We start from the raw sequence: 22,252 nt of genomic DNA on the forward strand, positions 1-22,252 counted from the left end.
CCTCAACTAAGTAGGGGCTCTCTCTCTGTGAGAACCCAGTTACTTCTGAACGGGAGATGTCTGAGAAATCCTTGTCTTCTCTCTCACCTTTCAGCACAAGGCCAGGTCAGCAGTGACAGTGTCTAGGTAAATGTCTCCTTGTAGCCAACTCTAACGCCCCTCTCCATTTAAAAAGACCACAACCAAAACTCCAGACTCCGTCGTCTCTCCCCCTCAAGAAAGCCATTGTGCCTTCTGCCCCGTGTTCCTATTTCCAACTGAACCGAGATCAAAGACCAAGAGCCGTTTGAGAGAAAGTGTCAAAATGGAAGCGAAGACCATACTTTGCTTCCACTGGCTACTGCCTTTCTGGTTACAGGACCAAGTTCCTTGGCCACTGATACAACCATAGGTCCGGCACCGTTTTTTATCATCAACTGTTCACATGGGCGGATGTGCTGTCTGCACAGATGTGCAACAATAACTGTGTTTCTTGTGAGAAAATATTTTCCCAGTTTGGGATGGATTCTTGGATCTTGGCAAGTCCGTGTTGCAGCTTGCTTGTGGATCCCTGCCCAGCGGCTCACACGGTGCCGCTGCAGCCAACTCTAATAGGGCCTGGGCACTGGGGGTGTGGAAAAGGGTAAGTTAAATACCATCTATACTTGCCTGCCTGCCAGAGTCAGATGCAAGGGGATTATGGATGTAATTCCCTATTGTCTTAGATTCCTCACGCCCCTTCTTTGTTCTCTTCAGTCTGACAATCAAGAACTGAGTGGGAGATAATTGTAGGACTTCTAAAATCTCACAGAATCTGAAACCCTTGCCGACCCTCCGTTCATTCGCCGGCCCCTCTCCTAATCAGAGTTTTTCCTTCACCATCTTTAAACGCCACCTGTTTTCTCATTTAAAGAGTAAACTTTGTGACTAAAGGCATAGTGTCATCATCTGTATGAGTGAAAGTCCAGCAACTGCAAGGGAACGTTGTGTCTGGTTGGGTGGTTATGAGGACATGCGAGGTACTCGGATCGGCACAGGACAGACATGTATATCCCGCCAGAGCTGTTCCCCTCACGGAAGACTTTCTGTCTGCTCTCCAGTGATTCAGTCCAGCTGCTCCATCCTGTAATCATGGCCTACGTTTCCAGTGTGGTCATAGCTAAGAGCGGTTGGGATGAGTGTTCCCCTGCCCCGTGCCAGATGACACAGAGCCAGATAGCATGACTGTACCTTTTCAGTTAGAACCTGGTGGACGGGGGATGGGGATAGCTGGGGTCTGCTAGGCCTTGATCAATAGATGAGGGTTTCCTTGACAACAGATGATCTGAAGAGCCCTTCACCCATTCTCAGAGTTGCCTGAAGTATAGAGAGCCAAAGTCCAAGTCTCCAGGCCCCTGGGACCAAGTAGATACTAGAGTGAAGTCGTCCTGTCCTCTTAGTCCTCTGTTCTAGCTGTAGTAGGTACTGGGGTGAAATCCTCTCCTCTCCTCTCGGTCCTCTGATGCCAGTTCTGGCTGTGTAGATTCGGAGTGGGCTGGGGGGGGGGGTGTCCTCTTCCAGCAGCAGCTTAGGGCTCTCTTTTCCTCACTAAAAGTTTCTTTTTTTATATTTATTTATTTATTATGTACACAATATTCTGTCTGTGTGTATGTCTGCAAGCCAGAAGACGGCACCAGAGCCACCATGTGGTTGCCGGGAATTGAACTCAGGACCTTTGGAAGAGCAGGCAATGCTCTTAACCACTGAGCCATCTCTCCAGCCCCTAAAAGTTTCTTTTAAAGGCAACTCGTGCAAGATCCACACAGTGCCAGACATGACTCCATAGGCCCACTATGCATGGAGTGCACAATCTGCTGTTCGCAAGTCCTTCAGAGTCAGAGGTCAGGTCTTGTCTGGAGTCAGAGTTCCCAGGGCCCAGCCTTGCAAAGGTAGTGGATAGAATGGGGTAGGGAATGAGCAGAGACTAGCTCGCTCTCCTCTGGTGTTGTGACTCCTGGTGCAGGCTTCACTGCACGCTCAGTCACCTCCAAGGGCTCCCTACTGCCTCCCAGAACAAATTCCATCGACAATCCTTGACTGGGAAAGCCCCCTTTTCCACCTGTGAAGGCCTTTCCCAGGATGTCCTCATAGCTCCCTAGGTGTCAGCTACAACAGTCCCTGACCAAACACTATCCTCTCTCCATTGAGGACAGCCTCCCTGCATACAGAAACCCAGCCAGCCTGTCACCAGAAGCAGCCTCATGGAAACTTCCAACTCCCTGACCAACGGGTGACGAGTTCTTCCTCCCACCCCCCACCCCCCGACACCTGTGCACAGGTGTGAAAGGGAACAGGGTAGATAGAATATAGAGTATGGAGCTGGGATCTAAAACCCAAATTCACATACTGTTTCTAACCCGGGCAAGGAAGCTGACTGACCCTTCCTGTGTGTCTGATCGCTCACCTTCAAACTGGGAACAGTTATTTCTGTCTTTCAGAGTCCCTGTGTGACACACAAACATATATTCATAGGCATGTTTTGAGAATGTGTAGTGGGCCTTAAACTCTATGACACCCCTGTCAGTTCTCACTCCTCAGCTTCAGGTTCTTTACCGAGAGGTCCAAAGGGAGCTCCATGTAATTGCTGTCTGGAGACCCATCTCCCAGGGACGGGCCCAGGCACACTCTCCTCGTAGGGCTCAGAGACACCCAACTCTGGAAGCTGGCAAGCTCAGTAGTCTATGCATCGCCCTAGCAGGGCACTGTTTGGATAGAAGCCATACTCTTAAAGCCTCGGGGATCCAGGTGGCCACACTGCCAGTCCAGGTACCACAGGCTGATCTAAAAAGGCCCCTTCAGCCCCACAGTCCTAACTCTCCAGCCTGCCCCCAGTGTCTAAGTCTGCTTAGATACAGACTCTGTGTTGTTTCCTAACCACAGAACTGTCTTTCTCATCGTGCTGGAGGCTAGAAGTCTGATGCCGGCGTGGAAATGCCCTGGAGAGGGCTTGCCCCCACCAGTGACTGTGTCCTCTCATTGAGGGAGACAGATGGAGACAGGGAACGGATGACTGAGCTCTTCGGTATCTTTTTAAGAAAATAAAAACACTAGCCCGGGGCTGGCAAGATAACTCAGTAAAGTGCCTGCCATGTGAACCTGGTGAGCTGCTTGATGCCGAGAATGCACAGAGACAGACAGGGGAAAACTGACTCCAGAGAGTTGTCCTCTGGCTTCCAGTTGGTACCACGGCACATGTGCTCCTATTACATTCATATACACTTCTGCTGACGGTGGTGATGATGATGATGATGACAATAATCATAATAATCTAAGAAAAAGAACCTTATCTGGGCCCCACCCTTGTAACCACAATCAAACCCAACCACTTCCCAAAGCCCTGCCTCCAAATACTATAGGGATTAGGGGACCAGTTTATGAATTAAGTATTGAGGGATGCAGTCCAATAAATAGCATGAATGAGGACGACCTTCACTTCAAGATGTCCTCGGGGGCTTCAGCTTTAGAACACATGAGCAGAATGTGTTGGTCTGGAGCATAGCTCAGTGTGGATGCCTCTCAGTTTGAGAAAAGGTTTCCACAGAGGCACCAGAGGGTCGGCTGCCCCTGCTGGAGCTGTCATGTTAGCAGTGGGTCTTAGGTCACCTTCTTGGCAGATTGCCACCATGGCCATCTCCCTCTGGGGTCAGGTGTGTTTTAATTACATCATATGTGGAGTTCAGAACCCGACCCGAGGGTGCTATCTAAGTCTGAGTATCCTGACATATCACCCCATAATTCCCACAACCCCCATACCACATGCAAGACTCACCTGGTATATAACTTAGATGTGGGAAATACAGTTTATGGCAGTGTGCCAGGACTCCAAAACCTGAGCTATACTGTGAAACGTCTAGCCATCCCGGCCGCAGATGGCAAACCCCGTTCACAACGAGGCTTTAGTTAGATGTGTGGCCTGCCTCCCCCATGTGAACAGAAAAGAGAAAGGCATTCCTTTTCTTTTCTTCTTAAACTTCTCTTTTTAAGATTTATTTGCTCATTTTATGTATATGACACTATCTGCATATACAATTTTATGTCAGAAGAGGGCATCAGATCCCACTAGATGGTTGGGAGACATCATGTGGGTGCTGGGAATTGAACTCGGGACCTCTGGAACAGCAGCTGCTCTTAACCACTGAGCCACCTCTCCATCCCCAAGAATGTGGGACCCCATTCTTGTGTGACTCAGTTTCCATCTGGAGTCATTTCTGGCTTGAAGAACTCATTTGACTTCAAGCTTGCCTGCTCTACTTTTTCTTATGAGCTTGAGGGCTGTGAGAGACTTCTGAGTTAGCCCATGAGAAAAGAACACTCTATCTAGTAGACAGGATACTGCTGACGATAAACCCCAGGAACATCAAGATAGAAAGTAAGGCTGCTCCTGAGCAGCAAGGGCATGTTAGTTAGGAGGCTGCTCGCTCAAGGACAGGGATGTCCTTGTGGTCAGATACTGACTGACTGTGCTGTGCTTTGTTCTGCCTTTGTACATAAGCAAGCTCTGAAATAAGCTCTGGGCTGTTTGGCTGCGTTGGCATGACCAGACAGACCTCCCTATTCTGTCCTGTCTTCTGTTTCTTTCATCTTTCCTTTGGTCTTGAGGATCCCCTGTCCAGGAACCCTAGCTGACTTTACAGGAGTGGGCTCCTACACAAGAAGGCATTTCTTTGAGTGGGAGATGCTTTCTTCCTGAGATGTCTAAGCCTTCCACCCCATTCTACATCAGCACTGATTAGTAATTGAGTCTGACTCATCCCCTTCCCCAGGCTGGAGCCTCAATGCTTGCTCAAGCACTTATTCTTTCGCATCTTTGCATGTGGTTTGTCAGGTGCTCCTGGGATTGAACTAATTCAATTTTTGCCCCATCAGTGGTTAACTTTTCTCTGGAAGAGATATTTAAGATGTGTCACCCAATCTGGGTGGTGACCACCGGGATGCAGGCAGAACCGTCGTGAGAGCGTGGAGTAGGAGACTCTCCTGAGTTCAGGGAAAGATGTTTAATCCGATGCGAGAGACTCCGTCAGGGGAGACAGTCACAGGTGCAACACAAGAGCTTCCCAGACGTGGTCCACGGCCTGTGCAGGTCCACGATCTGGACAGGCCATGGGGAGGTCAGTACACTGAGTGCCAGAGGGAGCCACAGAAGCAGGTAGGGACTGTCACCTGTAGCACAGAGAGGTCACAAACTTTCTGGAACCTACCTTGAGCAAACTGTTCCTTTGTCTTCCCAGAGTCTAACCAGACTGATTAGCCCTGTGGAGCTAAGATGACCAGGAAACACAGAGGGGATAGATCTGTGACCTACCTGGGTCAGTACAGCCAAGACAAGTCACATGTGCAGGTTAAGGAGCCTTGAGAGTGTCACGTGTGCTTGCTGGCCATCAGTGTCCTCCCCTCTAAGGTGGAGTTGGACCAGCATATTTCCCGTGTCCTTTCCAGTCTCCAAATATAGATAGAAGTGGGCACGGGTCATCAGTCCGCAATGCTTGCTAACCAAGTACAGTCATGGTGCACACAGCTTCCCCAGGATGGTGGTTACTCTAGTGCAAAGTCAGAGATGGCAGTGGTGGCTGCTTTCCTTCCTTCAGGAGGCACGGAAGCACAGGCCCACCGTGGAGTATCATCAGCTCTGGGAGAAGCCGAGGCCAAGTTGGTTTCCAAAGTGGAAGCACCAGAGCCTGTGGGCAGGAAGTGAGTTCTGTACACATTTACCTTTCCACACATGCTTGCTAAGCCAAACTCCAAAGTCTGCATCTCAGGTCTGATGTCAAAGTGCCCTTCAGATCTCCAACTCCTGTTAGCTTTGTTGACTCGAACAAACTTTGCTTCCTTGGGCGGGGTCTGTTCCTTATTAGCAGCTTTCCTCAGCCATGACCCACTTCCTCCAACAAGGCCACACCTCCTAATCCTTTTAAAAAGTGCCACTCCTTGCTAACTAAGTGTTCAAATATGTGAGCCTATGGGGGCCATTCTTATTCAAACCACCACAATTACATAGGGAAGGTCCTCGTTATTTTCATAGCTGTGTGATGTTCCATTGCGGTTGGCCAGTCCCGTTTCTAAACACTGACATTGACTCCTGCATTTCACCCTTACAAACAGTGATGCAGTCAATAATTTGGAAGTACATTCCTTTACGCGGTACAAGGACACCTGCAGAAGGGAGTCCCTAAGTGAAGCTACGGTGTGAAAGGTGCATTCTGTAGCATTGCAGACACTGCCCAGCACCCTCCGTAGGCAAGTTTGCCCTTTAGTACAGCTGACTTTGGTCTTAAGCAGTCATATGCAGAAGCCTCCTAGGACTGACTGGGAAGATGCCCCAGGGATGAGCAGAAGAAAAGCTTGAAAACTCTCCATTACTTTAAAGCATGCCCACGATAACAGTTCCAGGAGAACTGAGGAGCTGGGCCGGGAGCTGCTGGCACGGTATATAGCCCGAGGCTGAGGGATGTGACCCTGTGGGCACGGGCTGCCCTCAGATAAAGAACAGTGCCACCTGACAGGCACAGGCTTGGGATGCTGGGGCTCAGTAGGCTAAGTCTCCAATGAGGAAGCCCCTATAATCTTCACGAGATGAGCTTGGGCTGTAGCTAGTGGAGCAGGGCTGGGTTGAGAGTCCCAGACAGAAGAATGTGCTCAGAGGGTTCGCTCTGGATCGGGGCTTGGCAAGAGTATCCTGAGAGAGCTTCTGCTGTTTTTTAACCTTGGAAATTGGAGTATTCTTATAAATTCATGGGGAAGGAGGGGGAGCTGTTGGAGCTATGGATCACTTAGTGGTACTTCTAACTATGCGAGGAACTAGTCCAGCCACAGGGAAATGTTCTGCCTGAGTAATGAGTCCAGAATGTGCCCAGAGGAGAAAGTCACGCTTAGAGCAAACCGGAGTGCCCAACTGCTTAGAGTCTCCTCTGCAGTTAAAATTCCAGCTAACATCATTTCCCCATTGTTCAAAGCTTTGGGCAGTGTTCCTGCCCAAAGAAATGCAAGACTCCCCCCATGTCTGAAAGCTTAGCAGATGGTAGTGCTGGGTGTTGTTGGGGAAAGTCACGGGCTTCATTACCGAAAAATAACATCTTTCATCTGGTTCTTCCACTGACTAGCAAGTAGTCTTGGCAAGTTGTAATCAGTCTTTCTCAGCCGTAGTTTCTCCTGCTGGCTGATAAGGATAACACTTAACTAGCCTACAGGGTAGCTCTCGGGACTCCCCCTTCTCTGAGAATGCTGCAATAATGCTCAACAACAACAAAAAATAGTGTAGGTGGGTTCTTCCCGAGCATCACTGCTGCCATGTGCCTTTAGACACTTTGGGGCATGCCCTCTGTTGAAATCCTGTTCATTTTCTAAAGGGCTGGGTTAGCTTTCAGTTAACTGTATGGCTGTCACCAAATGTCAGTGCCCTGGTCCTCAGTTTCAAGCTTTGAACCGTCAGCCTTGTTTCCACAAGGGCACAAACCCTCTAGTTCCCAGAAGTCACCCAGCTGTATAAACAGCAATGATGTCCTTCAGTAGCTCAGTGACTTCCAGGTTGTCCTGGACTCTCCCGTCCTGGCCATATGAAGGTAGTCATTTCATTTCATTGTTGAAAAGAACAGAAGTTGACACAAAATTACCCTTTTAGATGAACTTCATCAGGAGAGATCACGGGCAGCTGTGATCAGGCCAGGACATGGGAGGGTGGAGAAGCTGAGGAGAGAGCCCTCCACTCTGAAGAACAAAGGGTATTCTTAGAGGACAGTGGAAATGGCCTGCCTCCATACCATGTGATCTGCTTGGGCCTGGCACCGACAAGAGTAGTTAGCGTTCCAGGGTTGCCTGTGGTCTAGGAATCAGGGTGGCCGGGCTTTCTCACAGCTGTAAGAGGGAAGGAGAAAACTACCAGGGAGTCAGGCTTCAGGGAGGGGTGGCCTGTTTCTGGAAGGGGGAGGGAAAGGCAACTAGAAGATCTGTGATCTAAAATCAGTGCACCAGCAAATCTTATAGGTTCTACCTTCAAAACATAGCCAGTCCAACCACGTCATCGCCAGTGTTCTGGGCCAGCAGGACCGTGGCAGTAGGCTGAATCCATCCCTCTGTATTCCTTCTCTACCCTCACACCATTCTGTACTTCAAAACACAGCCAGACTTGGGGATCCTACTGCTCGAAGCATCCTGTGACTGCCCTTCTCCCTCAGACATGCCCTGCTTGTCTATGCTGTGTCCTGCCCACTCCTACCATGTTGGGTTCCTTGCCTCTCCTGCTACCTGATGAGCATGTTCTTGCATCTGCAGTGTACAGCCATTCTTTCTTGCCCATGCACTCACCTCCTCTCCACCTCCAGGGCTCTGCCCTTGTCTGATACTGTGTAGGATGTCAAACCCCAACCCAGCAGCCACTATCTGTCCCTCTTGTCCCCCGTTTCTCCAGGGTACTTTCATCCCTGCTAAGAAGGCTTGTCTGTTGTCTTCCACACCCTCCACATCCTCGTGTGCTCCTGATGCCCACGGCCAAATGCAAAGTTCCATGGAAGCAAAACCATTCTTTTTTTACTGGCTGTTCTCTCCTTAGTAGCTAAAACAATGCCTGACCCACAGAAGTTAAAACAAATTTTCTGACTATCTAGGTGTGTTGAAGCTTACCCTAGCACTCAGGAAGCTAAAGCAAAAGATCATAAGTTCAAGTTCAAGGCCGGCTTGAGATACATATGGATATCCTGTCTCAAAATAATAAAAAAAAAGAACTCTGCTGCCTTTGAATAAATGAATGACTCGGCTAAGTGTTCTGCATGCATTTGTAGATCCACAGAAAAGTTGGCATTCAATGTCTTCTCTCAGTCATGGATATTTACATCTCCTTTTGGAAACTTCTTCTGTTTTCCTGTAGAAACTTTTCCTGTAGAACGGGTTGTTTTACCTCGTACAAGTGCTTTGTATATATTAAGGCAGAGGAAGGCAGATCTCTATCAGTTCAAAGTCAGCCTGGTCTACAGAGTGAGTTCCAGGACAGCCAGGACTGTTTCATAGAGAGACCCTGTCTTGGAAAACCAAAAAGATAAATAAATAGTAGTAGTAATAATAATACTAATAATTTTTGCTCACAGATACTTTCTAATCTGAAATAAACGGTGTGGGAAGAAACGCTGTTTTAACTTAAGACATTCACAATGTCTTTTATGAATGAATAGGTCACTAATCTATGAATAATTTTCTTCTGCTTCTGTAATTATAATCAGAATTGGACTCGTGTGCTTTGGGGAACCACGGCTGTGAACATTCATGTGTAAGCAGCGAAGACTCATTCGCGTGTCAGTGTTTCGAGGGATACATCCTCCGTGACGACGGAAAGACTTGCAGAAGTAAGTTTGATAGAGCTAGCTCAGATGACCGTGCCTGAGATCCACCATGTCAGCTTGGGTGTGAGACAATTATTCTTAGCTGTCAATACCACACAATCAAAAGTCATGTGGTGTCCGGGTGGGATCCTAGGACTGAAGAGGGTTGCTGTGTGAAAACAAAGGAGCTGTATATAACCGTATGCTTTGGTAAATGATAACCCTTGAACCCAGGTATGGTGTTATATGCTTTGATTGCCATAAGGCAGAGAGATATTGGTGACATTTGTGGATTCAAGCTCAGTCTGGTCTACATAGTAAGTTCTAGGCCAGCTCTACATAGTGAGACCCTCTCTCAATAACAGCAACATACTACAGCAGGCCTGCTGGTATACCCCTATAAGCCTGACTACTTAAAAGGCTGAAGCAGGAACATGGCAAATTCACAGACTTCCTGGGCTGTAGGCCATACTAGTCTCACTAAGTTTAGTGAGACACTGTCTCAAAATAAAAAAAAATAATAAAATAAAAATGGAAGGATAGAAAGATGGCTTAGTGATGAAGAATACTCGCTTCCCTTCCCGAGGACCTGAATTCAGTTCCTCACACCCATATCAGGCAGCTTACAGGCCCCTGTAACTCCAGCTCCAGGGACTCTGATGCCCTCTCCTGGCTTCTGCAAGCAACTGTACTCATGTGCACATACCCATACACAGACCCATAAATAAAATTTTAAAATAAATAAATAAATGAACTGGGGGTGTAGCTTAGTGGTCAAGCACCTGCCAAGCACACACAAGGCTCTGGGTTACGTGCCCGATACCCTAATAATAGCAATCAAAGAGGAGTGTGCAAATCTGGGCAAACGGTTCTCATCTCTGCCAGTCCTCTTTTTCTCAGGTTTCTCGAAACTCTTCCCAAACAGCTCTGAAGAAAAGATGAGCACCTGGAATCATTACTCTTATTTGCAGACAGGAAAGCTAAGATTCCAAGATGTTATGTGATTCCCCTCCCCCTAAATCATAGATTACGCCAGGGACAAAGGCAAGAGTAGATTTCAGTGTTGTTGAGCTACACTGAGGCTTTCTCCTACATAACCATCCGATAGCATCTCCACTTGTCGGCTATGTCTGCACACAGCTGAGTCTGAACCGCATCCCGACACGGAAGACTAAGAAAGTCTGAAGATTTAGCCCAACCTAGAGCCACCACGCTTCATCCCCAGTTTCACCTTCCTACTCAGGCAGCACTGGAGTCCAGAGGTCGCGATGGACGGATCGTCCAGGGGCAATGCATGTAGCCTTTATGCTGATGTGGTTGTTCTAATCGCTGTGCTCTCCTCAGGGAAAGACGTCTGCCAGGCTGTAGACCATGGCTGTGAGCATCTTTGTGTAAGCAGTGGCGAGTCGTACATCTGCAAGTGTCTGGAAGGGTTCAGGCTGGCTGAGGATGGGAAGCACTGTAGAAGTAAGTAGCTAGGGTGGAGAACGTGTCTGCCTGTGGGACTCTGGCTGCAGCTTAATCCTCCACAGCCTCCCTTTGGAGAGTTCTTAACCATCACAAACTCAGCCCCCAACTTCGGGTGCTCTGCAAATGTTTCCAAGGGGTCAAGTCAGGAATGTCTCGGCGGTAGTCCCGAGTTGTCAGGTTCTATGCTGTTTTCTCTCAGCTCTTGGCCTTCTGCATGGTGGTTGGATGGATGCATGGGCCTAGTGAGGTGCCTAGCAAATCGGTGGGCAGAACTAGAATCATTGGTACCAATTGACTACCAGGACCAAAAAGATAATTTCAGTGCTTTTTCTTCTTGGCAGACCGTATACGTAAGATGAAGGTAGGAGTGGGCTGGAGGGAGGCTCTGTGGATTTTTTAGTGTTAGGAGGGACTTCAGAGATAGCTCAGTTGGCAAAGTGCTTGCTGTGGAAGCATGAGGACCTGAGTTCAATCCCCAGGACCTAAGTAAAAGCGAGCGTGGTGGAGCACACCTGCCACCTCAGTGCTAGGAGGGGAAGAGGGGAGGGGCCCAGGCGCTTGCTGGCAATCAATCTAGTTGAATTGGTCAGCTCCAGGATCAGTAAGAGCCTTTGTCTCAAAAAATTAACTGGATAGTAACTGAAGGAGACACTGACCTTTGACTGCCACAAGCACACATACATGTGCAAGTGTGCATTCTCTCTCTCTCTCTCTCTCTCTCTCTCTCTCTCTCTCACACACACACACACACACACACACACACACACACACACACACAGACCCATGTTAGGATTCTCCAGAAAAAAAAACAGATTATAGTGTTTATGTTCTGGAGGGCCATGTATGTACATGTTGTGGCTGAAGGAAGAGAGAGGAAAAACCTGACTTTAAGAAATTGGCTCATGGGATTGTGAGGGCTAATGAGGATGATGTCTGTAAGGGAGGCTGGAATCCAGAACTGATGTTACAGGTGAAGAGCAGCTTCCCTTCCTCTGGGAATCTTAGCCTTTTACCCTTAGGCCCTTCAACGGATTGGATGAGGCCCCCACACACTACAAAGCATAGTCTGCGTTACTCAGAATCTATAGATTTAAATGTTAACGTCACACATAAGTACTTTTGCAGCAATGTCTAGACCTGTGTTTTACAAAACAGCAGGCACCATAGCTGGTGTGGGAGAATTGTCTGTATTCTGTCAATCATATTTTATAAAACGCTGATTGGCCAGGCAGGCAGTATAGGCGGGAAAGCCAGACAGGAAGTAGAGGTGGAGCAAAGAGACTGGGAGTATTCTGGAAAGCAGGAAGCTCCCTCGCCAGTTCTGCCCAGACCACCGGAGAGGAAAGATGTAAGCTGCCCCGCTGGAAAAGGTACTGGGCCATGTGGCTAATGTAGATAAGGATAATGGGGTAACATAAGTTATAAGAGCTAGTAAGTAGCCTGACCTAATGGGCCAATCAGTTTATAACTTTATGGAGCCCTGTGTGTGATTTTCTTTGGGGTTTGCCGGTTGTGGGGTACCGGGTGGGACAGAAACCCCAACCAGCAGGCCCCCTCATGCTACACATAGCCCAGCCAAAGTTTACATAGAATTAGCCACTGCACCACCCAAGAGCAGCCCAATGAGGCTGGGATTGGAATACAGGCAGAGAAGGCTGTCCTCTTTAAGGGTTGGGGGCTGATAATATCTACTTGTTTTTGACAATGCTGTGGTGTCCTTTTTTAGTTAAATTAAGTAAGTTCACTTGTCTTTGAGGTGGCTTTGTGGGCGGTTTTCCCCCTTGAGACCATGGGACATTCCAGCTATCAGCAAAGCTGGGCAGGATAACTCATCAGGCACTCTTCTCCAGGGGCATGACTTGTGTCTAGTGAGAGGCTCTGTGATTGACAGAGGGCTGTGGGTGGGGCCTGACTCCCAGACTCACTGCACTGTCGGGGCTTCTAGCCGCAGACTGCCCTGCTTCTTTCACGGAGACTGTCCACGGTCTGCCTGAGTCGTATTTTCCTATTCAGTCAGCATATGTTTTGGTCAATACATTGAACAGTTGTGTAAAAGGCACTCTTTCTAGCTTTGCAATCTGAGCCCTCAATTAACTCTCACTATTTCCCACTTCCTAGAGGTATCCATAGCTACAGATCCCAATTTCGTGTAAGGTTTCTTCTTTTAAAGGGTAGACGAAACCCTGGGGTGTCATACAATCAGGAGGAAGTGTGCCTCAACTGGGCCATCGTCTGGCTGGACAGCCTTGCACAACTCAGTCAGACGCATGACATCCCCTGCTTCCTTTATTCCCTGTGTTTACCTAGCCGTGTCTCCGGAGTGTTGTGAGGGTTAAAGGGTCATAACTACTTCAAGGAGTTCAAATTACCTAACCGACATGGGGTGTTTGGGATCACTACTACAAAACCGGAAGCGAAAGCCTATCTAGTCATTCAAAATTAAGCAACAAATCCAAGGCCAGGAGGAGCAAAACTTCTAAGAGGAGGTGCTCTTGATCTTTGCCTGGCATGGACTGCAATGACGGTCGTTTTAGCAAAATTGGATTCTATAAAATAGATGACTTCCTTCATCTCTCATGTCATGACTGTTCACACTAACTGATCTCTATAATAATGGGTTGCTCACCTCACCACATTTTCCCCAGGGAAGGATGTCTGCAAGTCGACCCACCACGGCTGTGAGCACATATGTGTGAACAACGGAGATTTCTATACATGCCGGTGCTCAGAGGGCTTTGTCCTGGCTGAGGATGGGAAGCGCTGCAAGAGTGAGTGACCTGAACTGGCTCTCTGCTCCCATTTGGTTGTGGAGCAATAGCTCCCTTAGCCCTGCTTCTCCCATAAACATAGATGTGTACACTGAGAGAAGGCAGGGCCAAGCTCAGCAACAGCAGCCAGGACACCTTTGATTTGTGTTAGTGAATCACAATGGCTGACGCTGTTCCATAAGCATCTGCTGGAGAGCCACATACATGACACCCCCAATACCCATGACATCTGCTGGAGAGCTACATACATGACTCCCCCAATACCCGTGACATCTGCTGGAGAGCTACATACATGACTCCCCCAATACCCATGACATCTGCTGGAGAGCTACATACATGACACCTGAATCTTTCCTGATTTCCCTCCCATAGCTAAAGAATCAATAGATTGATTAATTAGGACAAGCTCTTAATGAAATAAAGAAGCCAACCCCAATGCTCACACACACACACACACACACACACACACACACACACACACACACACACGTGCATACTCCCATTAGCATATTCTGGGCACAGAAGTATTTTTGCATATGTATGTCTTTACTTGCTTTATTATTGTGCTTCTCTTTGAAAGATTAGACAGCTGCTTGATATATAAAAGAGAATATTATAATAACATACCGTAGATTGTTTGAAATGAGATCATTCATTTAGGATTGTTACAATTCTCTTATGCAGCCCTACAGAACAAAGTCTATTGGCATCCAAATTGCCTATGTATTTGCATAAATCATTTTCACTTTTTACTGTCAACCATCAAAGGTGCCCTAAAAGCCTTAGTTTGGGTAAAGAATTCAGTAATCATACATTTTTAAGCCTTAGTAGGTCAATAGGGTACTTAAATTGTACTACCTAATAGATACCACTCTGTTCTTTTATTCTGTCAGTAATAATGTATTGAGTATTTATTGTGTGCCAAACAGTATGGCTACAAAAATAAATGACACATAGTATCTACTGAAGGACAATCTAGACTAGGGGAGAAAGACCCATTGTTAAATAATTATCTTCCCACATGGATATAGTTTAGCACACATTGGACTTAACCAACATGGTATCAGATATTTTGTGTTAGTCATTATCATAATCCTGCTGCGTCCACTGCCTTTCACAAAGCAAATACTCAGAAACTTGATTGTGATTGAATAAACTAATGTGCTGGGGTATTTATTCAGAGAACAACTGACAGAAGCTGGGTTACTGTGGAAGCTTCTTGGGAGAAGTAATGGCTGAGGAAAAATTAATCATCTCAACTGTCAGTCAAAATACTGTATATCAATATTGTGTTTATCTATCTGCCTCCCACAACAAAGCAAAAAGAACTGCCTTGGGATAGTCTAGTCTAGTGGTTCTCAACCTGTAGGTAGCAACCCCTTTAGGAGTCAATTGATTCTTCCACTTGGGTTGCCTAAGACCATTGGAAAACACAGATATTTACGTTACAATTCATAACAGTGGTAAAATTACAGTTATGAAATAGCAACAAAAATAACTTTATGGGTGGAGGTCGCCACAACATGAGGAACTGTATTAAAGGGTCTTAGCATTAGCAAGGTTGAGAACCTTGCTCTATTCTTTACCATGCTGTATGCAGTCTCTCCAAGGCTTGGCTACCAGTGATCACCGTGCGGTTTCCTTTACAATATGTGGATCCTGTGTAGCTTGTGAGATCCCCTTCTCCTCTGTCCTGTGTGCTAACGAGCAGAGACAGATCTCCGGACTCAGCTATGCCTCCTGCTGAAGCATGCTTTTTCATACTTTTGTATGTACCTGATCTCTAACATTTTAACCTTGCCACCTCTTCTTCTGTCCCTCTAGGATGCACTGAGGGCCCAATTGACCTAGTCTTTGTCATTGATGGGTCCAAGAGTCTCGGAGAAGACAATTTTGAGATCGTGAAGCATTTTGTGGCTGGGATTATAGATTCCCTGTCAGTTTCCCCCAAAGCGGCGCGGGTGGGGCTGCTGCAGTATTCCACACAGGTCCGCACGGAGTTTACCCTGAGGGACTTCAGCTCAGCCAAGGACATGAAGAAAGCTGTGGTCCACATGAAATACATGGGCAAAGGCTCTATGACTGGGCTGGCCCTGAAACACATGTTTGAAAGAAGTTTTACCCAAGTAGAAGGGGCCAGGCCCCTCTCTACACGGGTGCCCAGAGTAGCCATTGTGTTCACCGATGGACGAGCTCAGGACGACGTCTCCGAGTGGGCCAGCAAAGCCAAGGCCAATGGTAATACGGGGTGGGGTTGCGGTTTATATTGCCCAAAGTTCTGGTCTTTTAGATTCATAGCTGGCCTTTGGGGTTTGAGTGTTTGAGTACAGGAAGTCAGTTTGGCAACTGTCATTAAAAATTCACCTTGACTAGACTGCCATCTAGAGGCTATAATGGGACCCTGGGGACACTCAATAAAATGTTCCAGCCTGAGTAATAGGATTTGGTGCTCAGTGTGTGACCTCACACATCTCAGCCCGTGCTATTTAACTACAATAAGCAGCTGGTCCAGCAGTCTGGTATATCCCCTACAGAGTCACCTGAAGATTTTTTTTTAAATGGATTTCTGGTGGCAACTTTACTGACACAAATACACTTTTTTTTTCAAACCAGGATCTTTCTAGCCCAGGCTGACCTGAAACGTAGCACAGGATGGCTTCAAATTTATAGCAGTCCTCCTGCCTCAGCATTCCTAGCGCTCAGACTACAAGCACAAGCCACCACATGAATATATTTTTGACCACGACTTCAAGCAAACACTCTGAAGTTGTGAAGTCTTTAGACAGAAGAGTGTGGCTCTTGACTGCTGGGAGGCCAAAAGCCAAGATGGATGTTAGAGCCAATTCACGATAATGCATATTTCCTCGGGTGAGACGAGAAAACTCGAGGTTACAAAACAGTCTGCTTGTAAGCCCAAACTCCTTAGCACTGAAGGCAGGATGCTTTATCAGGTGCCCTAAGAGGATAAGGGAAGGTCCACCACCTCACCCAAGAGTCTCTAGACCTCATGCCTAGATGGGCCAGATGCGTAGATGTTTGACAGACACTCACCCAGCCTGCAAAGACAGGAGTGTAGTACAGTTGGCTTATAGTAGGCAAACTCCATCCTCTATCGGAAAGGCTGACGATTCCCATCCAGTCCCTATGAAAGAGTCCATTATATCGACATTCCTTATCTCACTGCTGCCTAATTCTTCGTTGCCCAAGAGAAGTGGCCATCCCTAGGTCATTGGAATGGTTTGTAAAACTGGTCACTCAGGACTAGCTTGCTGGAGCCTATGCCTGACTCTGCTAGACTGTCTGTTCTTAAAAAGTACTAGGGAAGAACAGACTAGTCTCTTATTAGACCCACTGAAACCAGCCCACCTTACACCCCCACACTCGAACTCCTGCAAATCACCCAAAGGCTGGTAGGAGCAGGTATTTAGTTCTTGAGTCCGCCAGGTTTATCCAACATCCTCTTAATAAAATCAGTCTCTCTGGGTATGGCGATATCATCTTAAACTAGTCTCTCTGGGTATGGCGATATGGTCGTAAACTAGTCGCTCCCCTTTTGTACGAAGCCATGTGCAGGTTGCTGGCTCCTAGGCAGATATGCCGACCTCAGCTATTCATACAGATTCAAAACAGTTTCCCCTCGCCCACTGGCTTTAAGGGCCATTCTAAAATGCTCTCTCAAACCTACAGTCTAGTGGCTTAGCCAGAATAAGACACCAATGCTGAAAACTGTTGGAAGTCCAACACTCATTTAACTTTCAAACAAGGGAATGGAGTCTAAAGACCAGCTTGGTTTAGAAAAGGTTTCATAGCAACCCCATATCCCTTTTGAAATCCAAGGTAGATGTTTTGAGTTTCTTCTTTTTCCTGACTGGGATTTCCAATGGTCCACAAACTCCCCTCTGTAGCTTCCCATGTCTGCTCAAGACGGTAGTCCTCACCCCCTAAGAGAAATGGGCAGAAGGCAGCTCCACTGGACCCCAAAACACTTAAGATTCTTCTCCTTTTCTTGAGGAAGAACCCTTCCATGCACTCAGAAGGCTGAGGTAGGGGAACTACCAGTTCCAGCCCAGCCTTAGCTATATGATAAGACCCTGTTTTTTAATAAGGTCTTAATTTGACCTGCTTAGAATTTTCCCAGAAAACCTCTCATTTTAGTAAGCTGTGAGACACTTTTCCTACTATCCAGAAGGCAACAAGAGAAAGCTGCACACTTGTTACCTTACCCTCTCCAGAGCTAATCAACTCTTCTAGATGCCACATCTCTATCTTTTGTTCATAGGTCAGAGATAAAAATGCTGAAAAACGGGCTGGAGAGATGGCTCAGTGGTTAAGAGCTTTGCTTATTCTTCCAAAGGTCCTGAGTTCAATTCCCAGAAACCACATGGTGGCTCACTGCCATCTGTAATGAGACTTGGTGCCCTCTTCTGGCCTGCAGGCAGAACACCATATATATAATAAATTAAATTATTAAAAATGCTGAAAAATATAGAGGTGTTGATATTGATGCTTCAAATCACATCACTTAGCATCTCACTGGCTTTGAGCAGAGCACGATGTCCAGACCCTGGGAATGCAATTGTATCTTATCCTAATTCCTGTTGCCTAGGTATCACTATGTATGCTGTTGGGGTAGGAAAAGCCATTGAGGAAGAACTACAGGAGATTGCCTCTGAACCCACGGACAAGCATCTCTTCTATACAGAGGACTTCAGCACTATGGGCGAGATCAGTGAAAAGCTGAAGCAAGGCATCTGTGAAGGTACTGTAGAGCGTGGCGAGGGTAGACCTTAGCCACAGGGAAGCAAGAACCCTCAGATGTGAAGGTACTGTAGAGCGTGGCAAGGGTAGGCCTCAGCCACAGGGCAGCAGGAACCCTCAGATGTGAAGGTACTGTAGAGTGTGGTGAGGGTAGGCCTCAGCCACAGGGCAGCAGGAACCCCTCAGCTGTGAAGGTACTGTAGAGTGTGGTGAGGGTGGGCCTTGGCCACAGGGCAGCAGAAATCCTCAGAAAATACCACCCTGCTGACTAGACAGGTGATACTGGAGACACTTCAGCCGGAGAAAAATGTAGGAGAGGTGAAGGCAAAGGTGATAGCTACCATGTCTTCAGTACCAACTCTGTGCCAAATGTCTTAACATGCCATGTTTAATCCTCACCAAACCTAGAGAAGGGATCATTTAAGCAAGAAGGCACCATTAAAGAAACCAGAAGTACTATTTCAGAGTATTTGTGGATAGGGATGTCTATCCTTGCAAGCTCACTGTTAGATATCTTTCTGCAGGGACTTCTATTTATAGAATACACCTATCCTCTAGATACCAGACATTTTTATGTAGTTTCTCCAGTTCACTTATTAATCCAGTTATGCTTACACATAGGAATTCTGCCCAGTTCCCCTTTTATTCACATCCTGGGTTCAGACACACTTAAAATGCAGCCCATGGTGCTTTATTTCTACCCTGGGGTGAAGAGGAGATGCAGGGGGCAAGCCTTCCAGATCCCAAAGCGGGGAGCATGTTTTGGCTCTTCCATTCCCATGGAAATGTCGCAGGTAGGGCTGCAGGGATTACTCAAGTATCTTTGGAAACTTGTCCTGCCTTCCTTCCTTGACATGGCATGGGGAGGGGAGCATTCTTTAGATGCAATTTATATGCATCTACCATGGTCATAAATGACAGAATCTTTGGTGTTACCAAGTAACACCAAAAGACCTGGGTCCTAGCAGCATTCTAAAGAGCATGTGTGAAACCATCACTCCTTTTGGCCATCTCTTTCCTCCCAGCTCTAGAAGACTCTGATGGAAGACAGGACTCCCCAGCAGGGGAACCACCAAAGCAGGTCCACCAGCCAACAGGTGAGCCTCCACAGGCCGTATGATCCACCTTCACTGGAGCAGATGCTTCTTAGATTTAAATGCCAGCTAAGGGGAGGATTTACTGTCCTTGATGCCGTATTTGGTGGCTACCACCTATCTGACAGCTTATGTCACAGTATGTTTCAAAGCAAGGCTCTCTACCGAGGAAAACCCGATGCCTTGCACCAGCTGGTGCCTGCTTTAAACCACAAGAGCATGAAGCAGGTGTGAATTCGGTTTTCTCTCCTTACAGAATCTGAGCCAATCACCATAAATATCCGAGACCTACTTTCCTGTTCTAATTTTGCAGTGCAGCATAGATATCTGTTTGAAGACAATCTTTCACGATCTACACAAAAACTTTCCCACTCAACAAAGTCTTCAGGTAATTCCAAGTGAAATATCACTACCAGATAAATTGCAGCAGCCTTTCAGCTTGCCAACAGACTTAAAGTAGGGGGGGAAAAAAGGAGGAAATTAAGTAAATAAGTAAAAACTAAACTAAAAGAAGCAGTGTACCGCGAAAGCTCCTTTCAGTGTCTGAAGCCAACGCAGCCCTTCCCCAGTATCGACTTCCCTGGGTCTGGATGCATGGAAAAGGCTGAGCATTTTCTTTCATTATGGTTTCCTGTGTACTGACTCAGTACCATTATTTGTGTCTGGGAAGGGTATGAAAGACAGAGGTGAACTCTTTCCATCTGCTTTCTCAGGAAGTCCTTTGGAAGAAAGCCAGGACCAATGCAAATGTGAAAACCTTATAATGTTCCAGAACCTTGCAAATGAAGAAGTAAGAAAACTAACCCAGCGCTATATCCTTTTCCAATACATGCTCAGTATGCAATGCAAAGAATAGTAGCAAAACTTTACAGATAACTGTGTGGGTTTTGTCAGCAAAGCCAGCAACACTGAACCAGGAAAGGCCCTTTCTATAAAAGGCAGCCTCATCAGTGTTGAGGGTTGAAGTCAAGCCAAGCTTAGTGGCCACGGTCAAGCTGTCATCTGCTGGTTAGGACAGGGAGAGTAGCATTAAGGGCATCAGGCAGTATATAAAGTGTAAGTGGGGAGGCACTTAACTCTAGTTTAGGAATGAAGTGCCACAGAGATGCAGGTCTAGGCAAAGTGTGTTGTAGAATGAAGAGGTTTAGTTTAATCTCTAAACCTTCAACCCTAACCTAACCATACAGAAGCTGCATGTATGTGCAGATTTGGAAGAACTGGGTGTTTCCCTTTTCTTTTTGGCAGCCGAGATCCCTTATATCAGCACTCTTAAGAGATGAAAAATTCTACCAAGGGAACAAAGTCCAGTGACTCATTTAGACAGGAATGCACCGAGATGACAGAGTGATTGGTGCTTTTACACACTGAACTCACTGCCAGCTACTCCGAACTTAAAATTACAGTAAGCTTACTAAAGCTGGCTGATACGGATCTCAGGGAGCATCAACTAATCCATAGAGAAATAGTTTAATTCTGAACTACCCTGTGCCAACAGGCTTACTAAGAACAACACACAACAATTCTCCCTGTAAGGAGGGGAAAGAGGGATTGGTCCTCTGTGTGGAATTAAGTCTTCCTAAACAGTAAATAACACAGATAAAATTGGGCTGTCACTCTGCCATGGGAGCAAATAGGAATTACGGGGCTTAAATACTTTAACTCTACAGTTTCTTCTTGTCCCTTTCTACCCCTCAGGAAGGCTAAGAAACTCGTGAAAGAGCATTCAAGGCCATCAATGAGCCCCATCCCCACACCTCTCTGCTGACTTCCCTTTACGCTGTAAGGCACGATCCTTTCATTTTTCTCCTCTTTACATCTCCCAAGTCAGTTCTGGCTCCCAGAGTAGCACTATGGCAAATTATAAGCAACATGGGTGTAGTTAGAAAACATTTTTGGAAAATCTTAAGGAAACCCCAAATTCACACTGAAATATCTGGCTTTGATGTTTTGAAAATGAGCTCATCATGAATTTTTAAAATATATTGTTATAAATGTATAAGAGTTTTAAAGTATGAGTTTGCTTTTAAACCCAAAGTTTTTTTTTAAAAAAATAACTTTTAGTAATCATTTCAAGCTGTACTTGATTGGAAGTTAAAACAGGCATCCAGGTTCCTCTTCCTTAATGAGATTTACTAGAAGAAATGACTCAAAGAATGGAAGCCCTGGAAAACCGCCTACGATACAGATGAAGACTAGAAATGCTTTCATGTGTTTATACATCATAAAAAGGATTTCAAAAAAAGCGGTGGCGCCTCAAAGCTCACACCATAGTTAAATCTCTAAGCTGTAAAGCAAATCACAACCAGTACAGAAGACACTGGACTGCTCTACAAAGAGAAAAATGGAGACACTAAGGGGGGAGGGGTCCTTCTGAAGCCTAAAATGAGTTTACCCTGAGAATAAATGGGCTGTGCCGTGTTCTGTGATCTGCTGTGGGTACAATTTGCTTCTGTCTTCCTGCCTTAGCACTGAAATCTCATTTGACAATTCTGCAGAAAACTGACCCCACAAATTGCTAATGTTTTTGTACTGGAATTTACCTTGATGTATATGGACATATGCCTAAGTCATGGGACCTATGTTCTGCAATAAGTTGAATTTTTATACAATATTAAAATTCACCACTCCAGAAAATGTTGAGTAAAATTCCTAGTTTAAATATGAGATGGGGTCTCAAATTTGCTGAGGCTGTAACTCTCAATTCTCCTGTTCATTGCACTGCAATACAGGCATGTGGCACCAAGCCCAGTCTTACTGGAACTTTAAATATAAAATATGCATACATGACAACAAAATCCATTATCCCCCTCCCAAAATAAAACAAGTTTAAGTAAGATTT

At 46.4% G+C, this 22,252-nt stretch overlaps 1 protein-coding gene across 4 annotated transcripts in view; it reads left to right on the top strand.

Annotated features, from left to right (window-relative positions):
* The window catches only part of Matn2 (matrilin 2), a 127,224-nt gene extending 105,177 nt beyond the window's left edge, over positions 1–22,047 (top strand). For 2 of the 4 annotated variants that reach the window (XM_085679128.2, XM_048457188.3), the window contains 9 exons: positions 9,225–9,347; positions 10,668–10,790; positions 13,439–13,561; positions 15,386–15,799; positions 18,168–18,320; positions 19,345–19,416; positions 19,727–19,801; positions 20,127–20,225; positions 21,547–22,047. In XM_085679128.2, the coding sequence (XP_085535254.2) occupies positions 9,225–9,347; positions 10,668–10,790; positions 13,439–13,561; positions 15,386–15,799; positions 18,168–18,320; positions 19,345–19,416; positions 19,727–19,801; positions 20,127–20,225; positions 21,547–21,602 (1,238 nt within the window). In that variant the 3' untranslated portion in view covers positions 21,603–22,047. Of the gene's footprint in view, positions 1–9,224; positions 9,348–10,667; positions 10,791–13,438; positions 13,562–15,385; positions 15,800–18,167; positions 18,321–19,344; positions 19,417–19,669; positions 19,802–20,126; positions 20,226–21,546 lie in introns of all 4 variants that reach the window. The other 2 variants (XM_085679127.2, XM_048457187.3) reach the window with 1 other exon arrangement.
* The last annotated feature ends 205 nt before the right edge of the window (positions 22,048–22,252 follow it).

Source organism: Myodes glareolus, chromosome 19 (assembly GCF_982192425.1).
Source record: "Myodes glareolus chromosome 19, mMyoGla1.1, whole genome shotgun sequence".
NCBI lineage: Eukaryota > Metazoa > Chordata > Mammalia > Rodentia > Cricetidae > Myodes > Myodes glareolus.